This window comes from Centruroides sculpturatus, unplaced genomic scaffold (genome assembly GCF_000671375.1).
Source record: "Centruroides sculpturatus isolate CEXI.00-Female unplaced genomic scaffold, Cexi_2.0 scaffold1930, whole genome shotgun sequence".
In the NCBI taxonomy this organism is placed as follows: domain Eukaryota; kingdom Metazoa; phylum Arthropoda; class Arachnida; order Scorpiones; family Buthidae; genus Centruroides; species Centruroides sculpturatus.
In genome coordinates, this window is record NW_019386077.1 from 9,791 (window position 1) to 31,996 (window position 22,206).

The following is a 22,206-nucleotide window of genomic DNA, read 5'->3' on the forward strand; positions in this document are numbered from 1 at the left end:
CTTGGCAGAACAGCCATGGCAAATCTCACCAAGATAATGAAAGATAAAGACATTTCCATTCATACTAAGAAAAGAATTGTAGAAGCAATGGTTTTCCCTGTAACATTATATGGCTGTGAAAGCTGGACTCTAAGGAAAAAGGAAAGAAAAATGATAGATGCATTCGAATTATGGGTATGGAGAAGATTACTTAGAGTTCCATGGACAGAAAAGAAAACAAATATCTCAATTTTAGAAAAAATTAAGCCAAGCTTCTCCTTAGAGTCAAGAATCTTAAAACAAAAATTGACCTACTTTGGACATGTGATGCGTAAAGAAGTTTCCCTAGAGAAGACTATTATGCTGGGAAAAGTGGAAGGTAGAAGGAAGAGGGAAAGGCAACGGATAAGATGGATAGAAGAAATAGAAAAAGTCACAGAAATGAAGCTGGATGAGCTACGAGAGACAACAAGGGAAAGATCAAGATGGAGAAGACTTGTCCATGAAGTCACCAGGAGTCGACGACGACTCGATGGAACTTAACAACAAAAAACGAATTTAGCGTTAGCCTTGGTCCTCGACATCGGAATTTTGAAGTGAAAAGGGCGATATTACGTAACGGTTTTATTGAAGGGGCGATACTACGTTGAAGGGGCGACGATTCGTTACAGGTTGAGAAACACTGCCCTAGACATCACTGACTGACTGTCCCTGGAAGTCGGCTTCTTACAGAAACACAGCTTCCCTATCATCAAATGTCACGGCACGCCACTGTAAGGTGCTACAAGGTTGCTTTATACTGTATCGATATTCTACGGACATTGTCTCTTTGTTATGATATTGTAATGACATATTACCATCGTCATTACATTCGCACTATATTATAGGCTTATAAGGTTTAGCTCGATTTTAAATTAACGCCTTCTTGCTGCATGACTTTTTCGTCAATGAATGTATTATATCCATTAATATCGTATTTCAAAAATTTACAATTTAAAAACAGAATAAAACTTTAATGTATGTTACAACATAAAGGTGGAATTTTTGCGTTAATGAAATTTATTTTTTAAATTAGTACAATAAATGTCATAAATTAACTGCGAATTCTCTCGTATTTCAAAATCATAAAACTCTCCGATTATGTTATTTGTATAATATTTTCCTGTTTACAGGTGTTAGATTGACTCTGGAAATCATTAAGACATAATGATGTAACCAACCAAACTTATAATTATTCGAAACATATGTAGAATTAATTTGTTTACATCCTTATATTACCAAACATTCGCTTCTAAAAATCATTTTACATAAAGTATATTCATTTAAAAACTAAACAGAAATTAAATTTTTATGTAACAGAAAAATACGCATTTTTTATATAATAAAAGATATAATAAAAAACATTATTTTACGTAATGCAAATTTTTAACTAATAATTTTAATACGTGATTAATTATATTCCTAATTTACTCAAAGTTCATTATATGCATTCAAAACACAATAAATTATAGAAGTAATATTTTCTAGAAAACAAACATAACTAAAAATCATTAATTGTGAAATGTATGACAGCAATTTTAGAAATGAAGTCATATGATGACTAACTTTAAACCTTATAAAGTCAATGCAATGATTATTTTATTTAAATCAACCTTCAGCCGTTGCCTGTAAGTTTCAAGTGTTATCCAGTTTGGTGAGTACTTTATTTTGGTTTCGGAATAATATAAATTATAATGTATTATATGTTACTTGCGTTATATACTTGTATGTGTGTGTGTGAGAGTCTGTATAAGATGTACACGAGTATGTATTCAAGTACAGCGGAACCTGAATAAAACGGAAACCTGTTTAAGCAAAAAAAATTCTTTGAAACGAAGCGATAGAGTTTTATGTTAAACTTAACCTATTCAAAACGGAAAGTGCCAAATCGGAAAAAATATTCGGTACTGTTCGATTTCGGTTTATACAGGTTTTACTGCGTATATATACTGTACGGTACATAATTTAAGTTACGTTTAAGTGTGTTGACGTAAATGTATTTAATGCACATTTCATGCAGTCTATATATAAATACATGCTTATGTGAATACGGGGGCGTAAGGCTCCCGTTCACTTGTCAGGATGATACGTCAGGCGAGTGAAAGGAGAGTTGATTGGGGTCGATGATAAGGTGAAGGGCGAGATCGAGTAAAGGAGTCTACTATATTTTTAACAAATAAAATAACAATTTATTAAAGAAGCAAAATGGACAAAAATACTACACAAACAGCGTTTCTATACCGCTCTAGAGAGAGTTTCACAGTGCTTTCATACCTCTTATAGCCGTCCCCTTTGACGATTCTAAACGTGAATGCCTTTAAAATATCGATTCAAGGGAATAGGTAGTTATAATCCACAAATACGGCACAAATTACGTATATCGCGACTTTAGCGATGCTTTAATTCGAGGTTCATCGGAGATCGGAATTCGGCGAGTCGTCTATCCGGCGTTTGTTCAGAGACTCCCCTGAGAGGGGGTAAGAACGGCTTTTTATCCGTTTTAGTGGGGAATTTCCACCACGTGATCGGATGTACTGTACATAGGTTAGGGGTTATAGGTGTTCCTAGGATCTACAACAAATGACGACATTTAGATGCTAACTATCAACCTTTTTGCAAGATGAGATGCAAGTTCTGCAAAGAACAATAGATGTTGATAGTTATGACCGGAAAGTTTACACAATCCCGGGCAAGATCGTTTTTTTCTACTAGGGCGTTACATAAACAAAAGTTTACTTAATTAACAATTTTGTTAATAAATGAGCGATATTTCCGTCACCAAAATTCCGGATCTCACAAGAGAATCAATGATTCTTCTTGTTTTTTCTTGTTGGCTCCCTTACGAACATAAATGGGCTATATTATGAAGTACAAAGTGGGTTTTGTATTTATATTTATAACTTAAAAAGCTAATGTAATTTAATTAATACTAAAAATCTATATTTAAAATGAAAATATTTACCTAAAAACTGCTTTTCGTCAGAAAATGTCACGTCCTTAACTTCCAGTTTACTTTTTGTTACTCTCAAACTAAACTTGGAAAGATAATTATTAAATTATAGATAGATATGATTAAATTATAGATCTTTACAGCTCTCGTTCAATGCAAACGAAGCAAGAATCTCGTCGGCCTATAATTATACATATATTTTCTTTTATACCGTATTTTAACCTTTATGGGAGTAAATAATACAACTTAAATGCATTAGAGTCGTATTATAAAAGTAAAAATCCAGACCATAATGATTCAATCGTTTAATCATTTAATTTGACTACACGGAAATGTGTAGTCAAATAAAAACTCACTCCAAGAAAACGCTACAGGGGAGCACCGAGTGACTCAAACTACTTTCTAGTCAAAGTAATTATAAAAATGTAGTTTATACTAATTTTATACAAAAGTATGAATACTTTTATATACTTCATCCATTTTTGGTGGGTACTTAGTTCTCGTATGATCGAAAACATAGGACATTTTGTAATAAGAACGAAGAAGAAATATCCTCCTGGCTTCATTAATGAGGAAATAGCAGAAAACAACTTCTTAAAATCATTTACAAAATGCAAGGCGTAGAAAGACACGACTTTGTCATATTTTCCAATTTCTTTTAAATCGATCCTGAAAATGGTAAAGTTCGAATTATATTTTACATCTTCAATTAAATCTATTTTTAAAATAGATCGAGTCCTCGTTTAGCTCTTTAAGGATAGATACAAGTACCGTACATTTGCACGCATTGACAAATGCACTTGTTTCTTTATTTGTNATATATTAAAACAGATAAAGTGATTGATGTTCGGCTTCCTAAAAAAATAAGCTATATATAAACTTTATTAGATAATATATAAAAATAAAGAGAAAGCGAATGTGTAAAGAAAAAATATATATAGTTGATTTCGACGAGAAAACAGAATTGTACCTGAAATTTAATACGTGTAGAGCAATTGTGAAACGGAATCTCTCTATACGTATTTGTAACATGTGTAGAGAGTAACTCTTCTCCAGATAAAAGACAAGGTGAGTCCCTGTAATAAATTAGATAATTAGAATGTTCAATATGTTATTGAAGGATGTAAAGTAAGCGCAAGATTCGAATGAGATTAATTTTTTCTAATTGAGTGTTATTTCATTCTTTGTTGTTTATGCATAAAGTTATGCATAGATTTGTTTCTCTCAAATGTACAATTTTGTATCGGTGGTATGCTTTTGTATATGTTCAAAACTATAAAATGAATGTGTTTTAAAAGAAGTTAGAAGTTGTAAGATTTGATTAATTACGCGTAGGAAATACTATTTAACGTACAAAGTCACATACTATATTTTTTTTACATAATCCTGAATGAGATATGACTTATTTCTGTGTTAATATCACGTTAATTAACAGAGAATAAATCATTTAAAGAAATGATTTATTCTCTTTCATCTACTTATTGTATTGTGCTATGTATGAATATATGTAGTATAATAATAAGTGCAAGTTAGGCTAATAGTATGAGAAAAATGAATAATTTCGATAACACTTAAACACTATTTAATGTAATTAATTATTTCATTTATGTACAATAAAATCTGTCTAAAACGGAATCTGAATAAAACGGAAATCTGCCAAAGTGGGAAACATTTGGTATGGTACGATTTCAGTTTACACAGGTTTACTGTACATTTTGTTCGATAATTTATAAAATTTACTTAAAATTCTGGTTAATTTTAATGTTATTGTAAGTTGCTTAACTTACTAAATAATAAATGTAAAGCATAAAAATAGTATGAGAGAATATATGAAAAATTTTTAATGAGAAGTATTAGTTTTTAGTATATGATTTAAACTGTAATTACATCGATCAAAATTGAGCTAAATTCTTCATTTATTATAAGCTGACCATAATAATAAATAATTGTATACAAATATTCATTTAGGTAAGAAATTTAAGCAATCTACATAATTTAGAAAGTGATTCTGTGCAATAAAACTTATTCTACACGGTATTCAATATAATAAGAGGCTTGCACAAATAACTCCGAACAGTTTTCTCTATATGTCAATAGAAAATACATAAACTGCAGAAATTTCTATGATGAACTCTGTAAACATTATGTTAATGTTAATTACCACATTTTCTAAACAAATTTAGAACAGTTATCAGATAATGGTACTGTACATTAAAAACGAACATTTTGTTGTCTTTAAAACAAACACAGATAAAAATATAAAAATCCGGCTAAAAATCGTTTTTTCTTCTAACGCGTTACATAAACGAAAGTTTAATTAATTCACATTTTTGTTAATAAAGGATCGGAATGTTCGTCAATAAAATTCCGGATCTCACACTTATATTATCATTATAAAAAAGTAAATTTAAATATTTGTTGAATTAAATTAGTATTTTGTAAATTCAAAATAATGTTTCTATTCGTGTGTTTTAACTGAAAAGTACAGTAAGAGAAATCTAATTATAACTAGCAATTTTTCCTAATTCTGATTTTGAAATAGTGTAGGCCTATATTTTCGGTACAGGAAAATAATTATTAGTCAAAATTAATCAAAATCATAACTTTAGAACTTTATTTCTTATTATTCTTTATTCTTCCTGCATTTAAAAATCATACAAAACGAATAAATTAAATCTATAATAATTTGTAGTGTTGTTAATTTAGGGTTTTTTTTCGTATGTAATAGNTTAATACTAAATTTTGAAATAATAAAACTATAGAGTATCGTAAAACGATACTCTACATTTTTGTTGGTTTAAAACTTTCAATAACGATCACATCCCAACAATGGTCACCTCTAAACAGCGGCCATTCATTATATTCCCATCGGTGGCCGTTGTTTAGAGGTTTGATTGTATTTATTGAATAAAAAAAATTAAAATAGACAAAGTTTAAGAATTGATTAAAATTTATTAAATTATTTAAATGATAACTTTACAAAGTAATAAGCGTTTTACATACAAAATTTTTGTTTTCTTATTATTAAATAATTAATGTTTGTAAATCGATAATTAATTTTCATAGTAAAATAAAAATATTGTATTTATAATTGGCTGATGAAAAATTTTGCTTTTTATTTCTGCAACTGTTCAATTATTATTCATTAATAAATTATTTACTTTACCATGATTTTTAAACATTTTGATGGAATTTTTTCTTAATTAAAGATATAAATATTGGTAAATGTAAAGTATGCCTTTTCTTTCGTGACCTTGCCATAGATCATAGTGCAGGCACTGCGTTTAGGGCATGCATCGCAGGTATTTGTGGTAATAAAGCATGTGACAAGTTCAAATGCGTTTTCTTGCTGTATTATATTCCCAATAGTGTCTAATTTAGGGACTTTTACTATGTGACTGAATTAAGTCCAATAATAATGAGAAAAAATATGAAAATGTTTTGGATTTAGTATGCAAATTTGAAGAGGAATTAAAAAAGTAGATGCATAGATTATGGTTACGACAACGCAACACTTGGGAGATCTGTATAGGGAGAATGCCTTCCGGGAGGTCTTTTTAAAGGTAACTGGCCCCTATTTAGGCGTTACAGACGTGGAGAAAACCCGAAAAACTCGACTGTGGCCAGTGGCAAGCCCGTCTTGGCGAGGCGCGAACCCACGACCGAACTCACATTATTCAGGGAATGGAACCGCTTTGCCATTGGTGGGCCAATGACATCCTGCAGCCGCATGTATTGCTTCTCATGGCAGGGCTTCCAAAGAAATTTTCCAACAGGACGATGCTCGACCACACACATAGCAAGGGTGTCACATTACCATACTTCTCTGGCCTGCCCGGTCCTATAATTTGTCACCGATAGAACATACCTGAATTTACCTGGGGCGCCAAGTTTGACAGCCTAGGAGTTTGGCTGAACTAGAGGACCGCTTGCAGCAATTGTGGACTGAGATGCCGCAGGACACTATATGGCACCTGTATGCCTCCATGTCTTCTATATCACATCGTGAATTCACACTAGAGGTAGCCCAATATGGTACTAGATTCCAAATAGTTTCATTTGTAGTTTTTCCTTCAATAAATGATCCTTTTGCTTTCATTTCGTAATCACTTTCTTATACTATCGTTATACTCATACGTGTACAATTTCGTTCGAATTCGACAATTTCTTAGTGCGTTAATTATTATGGCATTGAGGGTATATTTTTTAATTGTCCACTGTATGTATCTGATTGAGTTATGAACGAATAATTTTATAATTTTAAACAGACGTTTGTTTCGTATAAGAGACTGTGAAACTAAACTATTTCTATAATATAAATTATCTACTTTCCTAGAGAAAGAAAATAAAATGATTTCCTTCACTTTAATTTGTCTGGTGTCTGGTTTGGTTGTAGTTAACAGTTACGTTGCAATAATGGAGGTTCCTGCCGTTGACGGTAAGTTATTAATATTAATATTTTATTTCTTTGCATATTTTAATAGAATGTATTTTATAAATGATTTGTTTAGGAAATATATGGGTATATTTACAAATGTGAAACGAGTACAGTAGCACTACGTTATATCACGCGTATGGTAGACATTAAATTATTCTCTAAAGCGTTGTTATATTTGGAAGACCCCAAAAATGAGAGAATTTTCCGAATGAAGAATGTAACAAAGCGCAATATAACAAATTGATCATATTTCAAATACTCATAAATTAATAATTGTGCATTATAAGTTAGAATATAATTTAATGGAATTTTTATAAGAAATAATAACTTTTGTAGGAAAGTGCTATATTAAAGGAAAATTGTTCAAATTCGGGGATACTTACTACGAAGAAGAAAAATGTGAGTCCTGGAAATGCGAAACATCGTCAAAACTTGTATCCTTTAAACTGTCAGAAAATGGAACTGTTCAGCCCATTTATCGTTTACAAGCATACTTCCACATAATTGGGTAAATATCGAAATTTTACACAAAATACACATTTTGAGTTTACATTTAATGTTTGAAATACTTTATATTGAATAGATGCGGTGTTGCAGTTATAGAAAAGGATGGAAAGTTTTGTCGTGTTCAAAGTACTAAAGGCAAACATCCTAAATGTTGCCTTGGTCCTGCGGTTTGTCCTTAGGGAATTATTTTTATAATAATTTCTTTTCGTGTAAATATTCCTTTGAAATATAACTCGAAATGTTTGCATTATGTAAAATCAAAGGAGATCATAAAATAAACGTAAGTAACTAATAATCTCAATAAACAAAACTTAATGTTATTTCTGTTCAAAATAAAAACCAAGTATGAAATTTAGAAATAAATTTGTAGGAGTTAGATCAGATAATAATAATAATAATTCTTCATTCATAATAAAGAATCCTTGTTACAGGGGGAATTGAGTAAAATACAAAAAAGAAGATTATTAAGTAAATAAAATTAATTTAATTATTTATATAAGATATATAACTGATTAATTGAACATATAGTTATTTCTTATAATGGACATTCAAATCATTAATACTTTGGTTAATGAAATTAACAATTTTATAAATATTCATTTTTGATAAATTTCCCAACTTGGATCTATAGTTAAATTCATTATTTGAACAAAATATTTTTAGAGTTTGAAATTGTTGATGATAGTTTTTCAACGAAGTAAGTCTATGAGCAGATGAAGTGCAGAGAAATTGTTGGAGTTACACCAATAACAAGACTTAGCAAACTTAATATAAGTATTATTTACAATTAAAGAGAATTGATTAAGTCTCAATTGAAGTAAAATACGTTTAATATTTAAAGTAGTATTCATTGTAATAATGTTCTATTGAGTGGGAAAGTTTAAAATATGCAAATACCAAGGACGATATGTTGAGTTAAGTATAGCATTTTGATCACTAATCATCGAATGCGAAATCGCTGAATCCATCATCATAGTGTAAGCATTTTTCCAATTGTCAATCTAGTTGTCAAATAAAGCACTAGATACGCCGAATGACTGTAGAACTTTATTAAACTTGTAGCACCACGTTGCTTTGTTGATATTATCGTTTTTCATTTGAGTATTCATAATATGAAGTAAAAATTTAATATTTTCATCTTTTGAGTTTAATAAATGGTAATAAAATTTAATTAATCTTTTCATAAAGAAGGGAAAAAGTTGACATCTGTTTGATTCTAAGCGTATAGCATATCTTGGTACAGTACGTTCGAGTTTAAATAGTTTACGAAAATATATAATATGGAATTTTTCCAAGTCATAAAATAAATCAATGGCCCAAATCGGATTGGCATATAGAATAGCTGGCATTATTATTCTCATATGAAGATATAAATTCGAAATTTTTAGACTAGCAGCTAAATAGAGAGTATTATTTATCAGCTGATTGATTTTTTTATTGAGGTATTTCAAATGCATCTGAAATTTACCATTCCAGTTGAAAGTCGTACCTAAGTATTTTATATTATTGACCAATTCTAACGGTTGATCGTTTGTATAAAAGGATTTTTCTTGATTTGCAAGTTTAACATTGTTTCTGAAAATTATTATTTTTGATTTATCAATATTGATCGATAAAAAATGGATTTCAGATAACCGTTAGTTTTATTAAGTTTATGTTGTAAAGTAATTTTGGTTGGGGCCAATAAAACCAGATTGTAGGCGTATAGTATGTAATGAAATGTTCTTCCAAATATATAATTGCCTTCTGAATCATTTAAAAACAGCTTATCTATATCATTAATATAAAAGTTAAACAAATAAGGCAACAATGGCTCACCTTGTAAAATTCCTCGATTTATAGTAATTTTAGCATATCGCTGATTACCGTAAACAATACTGATTTTATATGAGGGAAAAAGATTCTTAATTGTAGTTGCAAGTTTGGTACCTGCCCCAAATATTTTTAATTTGTTAACCAAAGAGGGTACATGTATAGAATCAAAAGCTTTCGTAATGTTAATGAATGCAGCAATAGTTTTTCTTCGTTTTTTCTATAAGTATATTTGAATTAATGAATTTAACAAGAATATTGCCGATTCGGTTCCTTTAGATTTGACAAAAGCAAATTGGAAAATCGAATTTAGTTTTAGGATTGTAGTCCATTTTTGAAATCGTAATGCCAATATAGATGTGAAACATTTTCTTATAGTTGATAACAGAGCGATGGGTCCATAATTCTTTAGTGCTAATCTATTTCCTTTTTTGTAAATCATGAGTAACTTGACGGCATTCCATGATGTCGAATAAGTAAAATGATCGTAAAAATAGTTAAATATTTCAAGTAGTAATTGCTTTCCTGACGGAGGTAAAAGTTTGATGAATTTATTAGTAATTAAATCTGGACCTGGCGATGATTTTAGTTTTAATTTTTCAATGGCGTATTCCAGTTCATCATATGCAAGAAGTGAATCAAACAAATCATTCGTTAGGGTTGTTTGGTGAATATTTGATAAATTTTCAATTAACGGAAATCTATTGAAATAGTCAGACCATATTGAGATGTCTGTATCTGATTGTCGTTCTGGAGAAGTTTTCCGCAATTTTTGAATTGTTGACCAGAAAAGTAGATTATTTTTGTTTGCTAGCATTCGTTGTTGTAGATTTTTGAAATAGTTTGACTTTTTTACTTTTAGTAGATTGAAATATGATGTTTTTAGTTGTTTATAATAGTTAAAAAATTCGTCTGAATAACATATTCTAAATTGTTTTAGAGCTTTATTCTTCTGAATTTTAAGTTTGTAACAAATCAAATCAAACCATGGCTTCTTAAATTTATGTGATATAAAGGTGCACTTTGATTTAGCTGTTTGTATAAATTCTTTTATTATTCGTTCAAATCGAAAATATTTTTCCATTTTCTTCGTTGGAACGTAATTCAATAAATGTTTAATTCTTTTACCAATCGAAAGTTGATATTGTTGATAGTTATATTTGATTATTCGATGTGATATTGTTTCAGACTTATATAATTGATTTTTTGCTATTTGAATAGACATTTTTATGGAAAAATGGTCAGAAAGATCGTAGTTTAATACTTGAATCCGCCTACATAAGTCAGTAATTAGTTCTGAACATATTATTAAATCTATTGTTGAACAGCCAGAATTAGTCAGACAAGTAAATTCCGCCGGGTAATCATTTTTAATTCTGCCATTCAGAATATATAGTTGTAGTTGATCCATATATTCTAGTAATTGAAGTCCTATTTTGTTATATTTTTTGTCTTTTGATTTACGAATATTTTGAATCGCTAGATTAGGTCCCTTGTATTCCATATCCATTTTTTTAGATTTCTCGCATTTAAATCTCCTATTATAATATATGGGGTAATAATTTTCCATTGTTCTATGAGCATAAAAATAGCATTTAAAATCAGAAGTTGATCTGGAGGAATATAAACTAATATACAATTATCGTTTTTCTGTATATTCTTAATTACACCTATATTTTTTTATGAATAAACTTAAGCCATCGTATGGACGACCGGGCCCAACTGGTTTATGCGCCACGGTTGATATAACAGTAAATTCCATAAAATTACTTTTTAATCCTTCATCTGGCAAAGTCAACCAGGTTTCCGTTAGACCCATATATCACTATTATTTAATAAATGTTTAAATTCAATATTATTAATTTTTTTCAATAAGCCATTACAGTTCCAATTTATTATGCTTAGATAAGATTTTTCTTGATTTTTATTGTAATCAGTTTCATTATTGAGTATTATAGGAGATTGACAATTAACAGAATTATTTAAGTCGTATATTCTAAAAAATCCTCTGCGTATACCAATTGATTTATTAATTAAGAAACTGTAAGTTACTTTTTTCTGTTTGATTAGAAGAAAATCATCTCGTAATTTAGATTGTATATTTCGTGTTTTTAAATCGATATAGTAAGGTAATAAAGCTTTTTTTCTCTTACGAGAATTAACAGCCAAATCTACAGACATGTTTAAGTTTTGCCATGGTCCCATCGAATTATTTTGTTTTTGTTTATTGAAGGTGATCATAATTTTATTTCTCAATTGATCAGACTTTAAGATTAAAGATTTGATATTAACCTTTGAATTAGGAATATTACGGATTGATTTAATTTCCTCATCCATTTTGCATGGGATATTTGGTGTATGATTCAAAAAGTTCAGTATGTCCTCTTCATTCCCGTCAGTTAATATTTTCGAATGATCATATATTATTAAATTATTATTATTTAGTTTATTATGCATTGCATCAATCTTAAATTGAAGAAGTTCATTCTCATTTTTTAATTTTTTAAGTTCGGATTCGAATTTATCATTTCTATCCCTAATAGTAATAGAGTTGACTAGTAAAGTCACTAATTTCATTATGAATAGTAGTAATTTCTTTGCGAATTAAAGAAAATTGACTTTCTATTTTTTCATTACTAGACGTGATCAAATCAACTATCTTCGTCCAGAGAAGTAAAGTTGTAGTGACAGATAATTCCATATTTGAAGTTGCAAAAGAAGGATTCAAAGTAGGATTTTCACTTACCGAATTAGTCGATTTAACTCTTCGTGGTTGAGTATAATCGGTAATTAAGTAGTTTTCACCTTCAGCTGGTTTAGTGTTAAGTGAAGATTGCGTAGTTCGGTTTGTTGGATGTCTACCTCTTTTGGTTGGCGTTTTTTGAAGCGGTGCTGGGTTCGGCTCAATTCCAGACATTAGTAGTAATAATTGAGTCAGTTCTAAGTTAAACATTGTAGAAACAAAATCAGGAAAAACAATACATTAACTAAAGAACCAATGCGTAATCGAAAACACACCAATTTCCATGACGAACTGAGCGTCTCCCGTTATCGTTCCGTAGCAAGCTATAGATATTGGGTGCTCTTTTATAGACAATTCTCGAGTTTTTATAAGAAAAAAAGCACCCAATATCTATAGCTTGCTACGGAACGATAAAGATAGCGTAAAAAAGGAAGAGAAAGCTGGGGTATATAAAATACTATTTGAAAATCAACAGTTAAGAATTGAAAAGGATTATGTGGGTTGACTAGAAGAAACCTGGAGGTACTGTACATCTGCGAGAACATAGATACAATGTTGACAAAGGGCACAACAACACAATATTAGCAATTATGATGCAAACTGAAGGAGCGGTTGTAAAACAGGTAGAGGCAAAAGTCATTAAAACGGTGCGCTCTCCATCCATTGCGTTGGAGATGGAAAAGGTGGAAATTTATAAAAATAAAATGCCTAACTAGTTGCCTAAATGCTAGGGATGCTAATGCTCTTCCAACAGCATGGAAATATATAATAGAAAAAAGAATGGGACTTGAATCCCTTAAATTATGTTTCTTTCTAGTTAGCTTTGTTTTCTATGTTTTATTTGTTTATTTACTTCTTATTTATTTAATATACACACTTCCAATTTATTTTAAAGTTAAATTATTTTTTTTGAATTTTAAATATGTAAAATATTCAAAAACGGTACGTTCCATTTTGGAACATTTATAATATTAAAGCTGACGATGGCCTATATTAGATAGGTTGAGAACGTTTGTAAAAATAAAAGAATTTTAAGCTCAGCAAAATTAGGTGTTGGCGAAACTGAAGTGATAACTTCAGTTTTATTTTCCACTTTTTTTCGCATTAATTTATTTTTTGGGAATTTGCGCATATGTACTGAGTTTGATGAACCTTTAGATTTACATCCAAATTCACAGTAATACTTATTATTTACCATTGTAGGTTGAACACTTTCTAATTCTAACAGACCATAAACTTTATACCCATAGCAGCCGCCATTTCGTAGTTCGCGTTAATAGCGCTAGATGTCAGATCTATTGTTGGCACAAGCGAATTGAATATAAAGTGTTTGAATGTATAAATTTTTAAAATTTACTTTACTATTTTATAATTTTTAATCGATTTTTAACAAATTTCAAGTCGATTTTACTTGGATTTTGATGGTAATTAATTCAAAATTTAAAAATAAAAATGCAAAACTGTCATTTGTGTATTAGACATACTTGTGTAGATTAGGAAAGATAAGCGTATTAAACTGATTCTAAATTTTCAACGGAATAAATTTTGAAAATAATCAGGTATATAATATTAATAGGTAATCTATGGTAACCTTATGATAATCGTTAAAAATAACCGCCCCAATATTTTTACATTTCTGGACTCATGGCACCTTTAAACTTCAAGAAATGCCAAAAAATTAGGTTATTTTTCGGTATGTATGGATGTTATGCGTGTGGGGGGCACGATTTTCTTCATCCTATTTGAAGCTTAATACTGTATATCCTCTGCTTTTTGTCGAAAATTTTTCAAATTTTGCAGGGAGTTTGTTTATTAGGAGGATTGATGCTATTAAATTTTGGTGGTTAAAAGATGAGGATATTTAGATAGAGGGGTCGTGTCATATCTCCAGTAGGATCGGTCTTAATGACGATTTACTCGTTATTAGCAATTACAATTTTTTTTATAGAACTCACCTTATCCTCAAAATTAAGTTTTTGTCATTTTAAAATAATTAAAGATAAAACAGGTTTTAAAATAAAATATCGTAACAGATTGCGCCACGAAATGTTGCAGGGAAAGTTAAGCAACTCGTTGCTGGATTTTTTCAAGCTGCTATTTTTCAATTTGTGCTTAAAATTTGTTACCTTAACAGTTGGTAACCTTAGAACCATTTCGCGCAGGCTTGATTGTGAAATACTATAAAGCCATATAAATGTATACTTGGACCGTTGCAATTTCCAATTTTTAATTTTTAACGTAATATTATTGTTCCATATTTTGCCATTTATTAATTCAAATCAGACACTTAAGTAGATCTGTCTTTTGGTGCCTGTGTTTGGTGCAAACCCGCGCGCCCGGTTGTCTGTTTGGAAAATCGTTTGCCATTGCTAATACAAGATATCCTGCGATAGTTTGCACGATACCCTATATAATTCACCAGGTTAATAAATGTTTTGACATTAACACTGAGAAAATTTTGTTTATAACATTGTTTATTTCTGAAACTTTTACTTTCTAATAAATGAAATCAAAGCAAATAAGACTGTGTTCCTGAAGTTGGTCTTGTGTTTTGTAAAAAGGAAATTCATTTTCTTAACTCAATCTTTAAATATACATGTTTTGGGCGATTAAAACCTCTTGCTAAAAGCAACTCAGGCTCTTTCTGTAATAAAAGGAAAATATTTTGTGTTTTAAAATATACAAAACTTTGCAGAATATTTCAATGTTATCTTTCTTTACCTTTGTATTAATTCCTGGTTTAAATCTAAGGTGTTGTAAAGTTTTAGCTAGAGCCATCTTAACTTCCATCAAAGCAAATCTCATACCTATACAATTTCTTGGTCCAACTCCAAATGAGAAATTGGTGAAAGGAAGCATGTTACTCTTGTCAGATAAAAATCTATAGATATACATCAAATATAATTAAAAAATTTTCGTGATATATTATTAAAACTATCATATATTAAAAACACATAAAAAATATTTTAAAAAATTATAAATATTGAAACAACCTTATTATATTGTGTGACTGATTCAAGAAATCGGAAGGATTAAAATGAATATAAAAATTAGTTGAAATATTAATTAAAATGATGTCTTAAATAACGTATAAAAACTCAATACATATTATTATTGATTACATGATTATTTTTAAAAATTGCAATCAGTCTATCTCTTTAACCATCGATTATGAAAAAAAAAACTATAATAAAAAGTCTTTAAAATATTGTAGAAAGTAATTCATAAATAAAATGAAATTAAATATTAAACTTGCCTTTCGGGATCAAGTTTATCTGGATCTGGAAAGTATTTAGGATCATGATTAAGAGCATAAACAGGTACTCCTATTATTGTGCCTTTTTCAACGACAATTCCTGTATCGCCCAATTCGTGATCTTCTACTACCCTACGCTCTAATCTACGTATATTAATAAAATATGTCATTTATAACTTAGGGCTCTAATCCACGTATATTTACAAAATATATCATTCATACAATTTGTGTTTACATAAGTATTACAAAAAAGAACAGTTTTTTTAATACTAATGTTTTTAATATCAGCATATATTGTTCTATCAGAGATATTATACATAGCATAAATAATTAAAATATGGGTATATATACAGTATATTATTTATCTTTTCGGCTGTAAAAAATGTTATTTTAATTGAATTCTGAATAGAAAACAGACTGAAACATAAAAATTACGGCAAAACGTAAATATTTGTACTTTCATTAATTATTAATTCATCAAAAAACGATATGGGCAGAAGAACGACAAAGAAAAATAAAACGTGTTATGAACAGTAGGGTGGACGAAGGTTTATAATATCATTTATGATCTAAGCGACTAATAAAAATCGAAATAGAGATTTTTCTACTTTGTATTATCAAGCAGATGTAATTTTGCGAACATTTTTGCTTTTTTCAATAAATGATTTGTAAAAAAAATTATAATTAAGCCATCACGAAGCTGTTAAAATCATAAATGACGTCATAAATGCCAGAGTACTGAATATCTTCCTACTGGCCGGCAAATCGCCTTCGTAGCACGACTTTTGAACTTTCATCACATAAACGCTGTTGTCACTGTTTTAATTAAGTTTCTTTTTCATTACTACTGTACTACGGTACTTGTTGAATGAATAACTCGGGAATAGGTTATGATTTCTAGGTACAGTACCTTAAGTTTAATTCCAACAATAAGACAGAAGTTTAGTAACATTAATATGCTTGACAATAAGTGATGATTGACAACTTAACCAGTCCTCTTTATCTGTTCTTTAACAGATAAAGAGTATTCGTCGGCTTTTTACAACCTCCCCTTCTCCCAATTCCTATTTTCAGCGCTTTATTCGACGCTTACGGTCAAAATTCATTTTCTGAAAAAGTACTTGAACCGATTCTCTGTTTTAGTTTTAAAATATTTCGTACGTAATTAACTTTTTCAGAATATTGATGACGGGTCTTTACGCTTTCGTAAGGCTGTTATGGATGACGGAGTCCGATATTTAGAGATAAACATGTCCTATTTGAAAGGTCTGGGAATTGTAAATATGCCGTTAAATAGAGTTGTCCTCTAATCAGGAGTGTCCGTTAACGGTAGTTTCACTGTATTATGATTTATTGTTTACAGATCTGACATAACTTTTGAATTGTAGAAGTTCGTAGCCGGAAAAGATTTCCAGAAGCATTTTCACAGTGAGAAAATATCAACTTTTAAGTGGCCTTATATTTTATTTTATTTACAATTCCAACTCAAAATTTTACGAGTTAGAGCATTCCGTTCTAAACATTACTGTATTATTTTTTAATAGAAAAATCATTCATTTATAAGTAAGGTGTATATCTAAAAATTTAACGTATTTTTATTTTTAACTATTTAAATTATGCTATTGGCACAATTAATTAATTTAGAATAATTAAGATATAATTTAGAACTAATGCTCGCTCAGGGTCTAGACGTTTGTGTAATACCCGGTTATGTTGAGTTTCGCCTTTCACTTCATGATTGTCCCCATTGTAGCCTTAGCCGAAAAAAGTCTTTTTAGTGACAACAAAGCGAAGAGCTAAAAAATGAAGAAATCTTATGATGTTTAAATATTAATTATTGTGACATTGTCACAGTGCCAGGTATAATTATCAATCAGATTTTAATTTAAATTAAATTATCGAATAGTTTTCAATTCTACACCAAATTTATCGCTGTATACAGTAAGGAAAAACTCTTGAATTGAAATCATATATTTCCGGAAGTTCTATGAGCTACTCAAGTTATCTATCTGATGTGAACAAAACATGTTCAAAGCATAACCACCATTGTCTGCTACCATCTGAGAGCCTAAAATAGCAAGTTCAACGGTTGCATACAGTGTATGCCTTGGAACGCCTACGCACATAGCGTGCAATGCTGTCTTTAAGGTCTGACACAGATATTATGGGATCACGCTAGACCAAGTCTTTGAGATAGCCTCAGAGCCAAAAATTGCATTGGATTCAAGTCTGGGGATCTTGCAGGCAAATAAGCCATGATTTCAGTTTGAAAGCACCCTCCAGTAATGGATTTTGGAACTAACATTTTTTACTCATGTCCTTCTCACATATATCAGGGCCTGATTTTAGCCTCCAAAAGTGTCTGTCAGCCAATTTGCACGGTTTTGTGCTAGGAGCGCTGATACAGACCATGATCACCTTCACATTTCAATGGCGTTGTACTAGTTAAACACATTTCTGGTGAAGTTGTTTCGCATAATTTTATTTGTATGAGTGCAAAGGCGAATAAGACAATAGTGTGATTAATTAAGGATATAGGTTACATTAACGGGTATGGTTTATTACTTCGTACCACGTTGCAAATCGACGAAAGGGAAGACACCCGGCGTGTCATTCTATGAATTTCCTTCGCAGGATAGTATACGAAAGGCATGGGTATAAAACACATGAAGATCTTCCAAAAATCTATGTCGGATCTATAAGATCCGATATAGATTTTTGGGACAGATCTCATACGTAATTAGGGTTTCTCATTTCCCGGTCTTTTGCTTGTCCCGGGGTTCCGAGAAAAAGTGAAATGTTTCCGGGATCGCGGGAAATATCGGGATACAATTAATTACTTTTAAGATATAAAATATATCTTAATTATCTTAATTATCTAATTATTTTTAATTTTTAAGTAACTTAATACGTCCTGCAACCTCCAAAAGAATAATATTAATAATGCTGTGTAAAATATATATTAAAAATTACTTTTGAATTAAGTAGAAATTCTCACAACTAGAAAAAAATTTATTAAAGTTTGTGAAACTTACAAAAAAATGCCTTTGAATTGAGTTGAAAATTTAAAGAAAAAAATGAACTTAGATTGCAGCTCTAAGTTAAAAAGTAATTTTCGTTATTTATATAAAGATAATACAAAATATTATTGTAAATTTTTATTATAATATCTTAATATTAATTCGACGATAGGGATTTTGCCGCCTCTAACAAAGTGCCTAAAAAAGCATAAAACTGTCTTGACAGACGCCAAACAATGGGATCGAAAAACTAAGAACAGGCCCTGATATATACGAGAAGGTCATGATTTGCTCTAGAAATATTCCCATCATCTCATTGAGACGTTCTCAAATTTTCATGACTTTCTGATCAATTTTTTTTGCTGTAGCTAGCTGGGAAATGACATTTTTAATTTGGGACACCCTGTACTTTCTTAAATATTTAAAAGCATAAGAAAAATAATCAGATTACAAATTACATGTAAGTTAATCATATATTGATATAATAAATTAATCAATTACAACAATTATAACGTTATATTAAAATATGAAATATATGAAAATTACCTCACTCCTGGAGGATATTTACGAAGTACTTCTTGAACGAATGCATTTAAATACTTCATTTCAGAAACCGAATCGTAATTTAATCCTCCCTTAAAAAATTTTAATTTACAGAAAATAATTAGACACAATAATCAATTTTGAAGTGTTAGTTAAATAATGTCCACTTATTTCAAATTAACAACATAGTTAATTGACAAAAATGTTATCAAATGAAGGCATAAATATCGAAATTTTAAACAGTAATTTACAATCTTTCAATATAGAATCAAAATGAAAACTTGCACAAGTCAATGCGGTAATCAAATTTGTGTCACACTTTCTCCAGTATCCACAATCTGGATAATAGATTTTAATTTAAGGATGTGAGATAGCTATGTGCTTAATTTGAAATAAAAAATCTAAGTCGTTGAAATTATTTTGGGTAACATATATACAGTTATATACGCATTGGCAGTTATGTCCACTCTTGACAAGTTCGTTGACGATTAATTATGTATGTTTTGGTTTCGTCCGGTTTTTTTACCGATCTGTAAAGTCTTTTATAATATTTAATAAAATCAATGAACTTACCGATTTTTTAATAGTTTCATCAACTTCGTTAATAAGTTTTTCTTGTATATCTGGATTGACTGCTAATTCATGAACAGAATACGAAAGAGTTAATGTTGGACCGAAGTATCCAGCAACGAAAAATGTAACGCATTGGCTCACCACATCCTCCAAATCAAATTCTGTATAATATAAATAAAATTTTTAATCATGCGTATAAAATTGTGATCTATTCCATTTCGATAGCAAACTGGATGGCCAGGGGATGAAGGTGTCAGTATTCCGCTCTGGAGTCTCCAGAGCATACAGCATACAGTCGACTCCCCTATAACACTGTTAATAATTCCGTTTTATATGAATTCCATGTTGTACGAGTCACTTAGATTTTACAAATACGTGAGCCGTTCACAGCCCGGCACACGTATTTGTAAAATATAAGTGACTAAAATGTAAAAACGAAAATTTTTAAAATGCAAATCAAAAGGTATTTGTTTTTCTATATTTTATCATCTTTAAATTTGTATTCACTAATTAATTAAAATGTATATCTTTCTTCAAATTTCCCTAAACTTTAAATTTTTCACAATGAAGTATTTGTATCATTGAATAGTATGTACCGGTAGTACACAATCTTATAATGAAGATATGTTACAATTTATTTCAGGTTGTTCCTCAAAATATATAGAGGAAAATTGGAAATCTTGTGAAGACTTGTGTGTAAACGTGTGTGACGCTGAAATTTTTATGTATTGTACTTCTCGCTCAGTTATAAACTTCATTGATGTAGTCGGTACCCATTTTCGCTCATCTGAACCAACTATTAATTTTGGATTCATCTGATGATCATACAATTCTCTTCCAATCTTCTAAGGTGCAGTCTTTATGTCATTTGACAAAATTAAGACGTCTCTGTTTATGTAATTTGGTAAGTTTAGGCTTCCTGGGCTTTCGAATTGTTACCTTTTAGGCATCTGCGGAGAGTTGAAGTACTCACTTCCATTTCTGAGCCCCTTTTTACTTGTGATGATGTATCGCACATCCGCTCGTTATCAAACGTTTTCGTTTTGGCGCTCAACGTTTTCTTCCTTCCAGCTATTAAATTTCCGTGGTATGGTAGCTCACTATTTTTTATTCTGGATACACTCAAACGCACAATAGTAACTTTTAATACTGTTTTCTCAAAGTAAAAACTTTCTTCGGCAGGTCGACAATACTGAATTTCTTCTTACTGGATAGCTTCTTCATGATGACGCATATCAAGCAGCAGTTCATTTGCATATTTATACTCTAATATTGAGATAATATGCACGAAATTACATTGTTTAACGTTTATGTTATAACAAATTCTCTTATACGTCAAAATCATTCCAATACAACAAGCAGTATTTATATACCTTAGATATTTTAAAAATATAAAAATGATTTTAATTTTTTGCTATTATGTGAATATTGTAATAATCTTACAGCTGATTTATTTCCTTTTCCTTTAACTTTCGCATATCGAATAGTTTGTGCTATTCGAACTACTTTGAGAGGATTTCGACGCTTAATGTATATTCTACTACATGATTCTTTAAAAGCTTTAAAAAAACATGTACTTTATTGATATATTAATAAGATGAAATTAAATAATTAAAAAAAATTATCGTAATGCTTACTTTCAGTTTTGTTTTCTTGATTCTCTATTGCTTCTAATAACAACTGAAGAAAATCTCTGGGGATTTCATCCTGTCGAGATAAATTTATAAATGATCTAAAAATGATTGTTTTTATTAATAATTTACTTAAATTACCTTTTTTAACAATTTTCTTTTGTTTATCACGTCATCGATAACAAGTTTAAAAAAATCGAGCGATTGGGGGTCAAATACAGCCAAGCGAACGAGTCTGGCCACAGCGGGAAAAAGTACTGCAAAAATAATAACGTACATCAGTATAACTTTCGACACTGATCATTTTAGTAATTCAAAAATGTATAGAAAATTTTGCGAAATATTTAACGACACGAAGAATGCTATTACAAGATGTCCCAAAAGTTAGGATGCGCTGCAGATGTTGAAGATGTCATCCTCGAACCTGATGATAAGTCCAGAGTCTAGACAACTTTATTATATTAAATGCATCTGTAGTGTAAGATTTGACAAGATATATGAAAACATTTTAAATTTGAAAATATTGAAATACAAAAAAATGACATTATCTAATTGTAAATTTTGGGACATCGTGTATTAGCATTTGTATTTGTGAAAAAAATTATATTGATTCTGTAATGAAACGAGTAAATTTAAATGATAATGTATTCATATATGTTATAAATGTATATAAATTTAAAGATTTATAGATTCCCAATGAAGAATTAAATATATA

General features: G+C 29.9%; 3 protein-coding genes across 3 annotated transcripts in view; 2 read left to right on the forward strand and 1 right to left on the reverse strand.

Moving 5' to 3' along the window:
* The first annotated feature begins 15 nt into the window (after nucleotides 1-15).
* Nucleotides 16-522, forward strand: LOC111613444. Its single transcript, XM_023354803.1, has one exon. The coding sequence runs from the start codon at nucleotides 16-18 to the stop codon at nucleotides 520-522; it is 507 nt and encodes a 168-aa protein (XP_023210571.1).
* A 3,463-nt stretch (nucleotides 523-3,985) lies between these two features.
* LOC111613448 lies at nucleotides 3,986-8,437 on the forward strand. Its single transcript, XM_023354806.1, has 4 exons — nucleotides 3,986-4,036; nucleotides 7,305-7,406; nucleotides 7,743-7,914; nucleotides 7,990-8,437. The coding sequence occupies exons 2-4, from the start codon at nucleotides 7,319-7,321 to the stop codon at nucleotides 8,090-8,092; spliced, it is 363 nt and encodes a 120-aa protein (XP_023210574.1). The 5' UTR covers nucleotides 3,986-4,036; nucleotides 7,305-7,318; the 3' UTR covers nucleotides 8,093-8,437.
* Nucleotides 8,438-14,924: 6,487 nt separating this feature from the next.
* Nucleotides 14,925-22,206, reverse strand: part of LOC111613449 (cytochrome P450 3A41-like) — a 23,246-nt gene continuing 15,964 nt past the window's right edge. The window contains exons 9-15 of the mRNA XM_023354807.1: nucleotides 21,633-21,787; nucleotides 21,498-21,567; nucleotides 19,861-20,021; nucleotides 19,291-19,379; nucleotides 15,725-15,868; nucleotides 15,190-15,349; nucleotides 14,925-15,112 (exon numbers count right to left, since the gene is read on the reverse strand). Coding sequence (XP_023210575.1) covers nucleotides 15,035-15,112; nucleotides 15,190-15,349; nucleotides 15,725-15,868; nucleotides 19,291-19,379; nucleotides 19,861-20,021; nucleotides 21,498-21,567; nucleotides 21,633-21,787 — 857 coding nt within the window. The 3' untranslated portion in view covers nucleotides 14,925-15,034. The remainder of the gene's footprint in view (nucleotides 15,113-15,189; nucleotides 15,350-15,724; nucleotides 15,869-19,290; nucleotides 19,380-19,860; nucleotides 20,022-21,497; nucleotides 21,568-21,632; nucleotides 21,788-22,206) is intronic.

Bases quoted from the DNA above. Each gene is read 5' to 3' on its own strand.
- LOC111613444 (XM_023354803.1), top strand. From the start codon at position 16: ATGGCAAATCTCACCAAGATAATGAAAGATAAAGACATTTCCATTCAT.
- LOC111613448 (XM_023354806.1), top strand. From the start codon at position 7,319: ATGATTTCCTTCACTTTAATTTGTCTGGTGTCTGGTTTGGTTGTAGTT. The intron at 7,407-7,742 runs GTAAGTTATTAA...TAACTTTTGTAG, and splicing joins GGAGGTTCCTGCCGTTGACG to GAAAGTGCTATATTAAAGGA. The intron at 7,915-7,989 runs GTAAATATCGAA...TATATTGAATAG, and splicing joins GCATACTTCCACATAATTGG to ATGCGGTGTTGCAGTTATAG.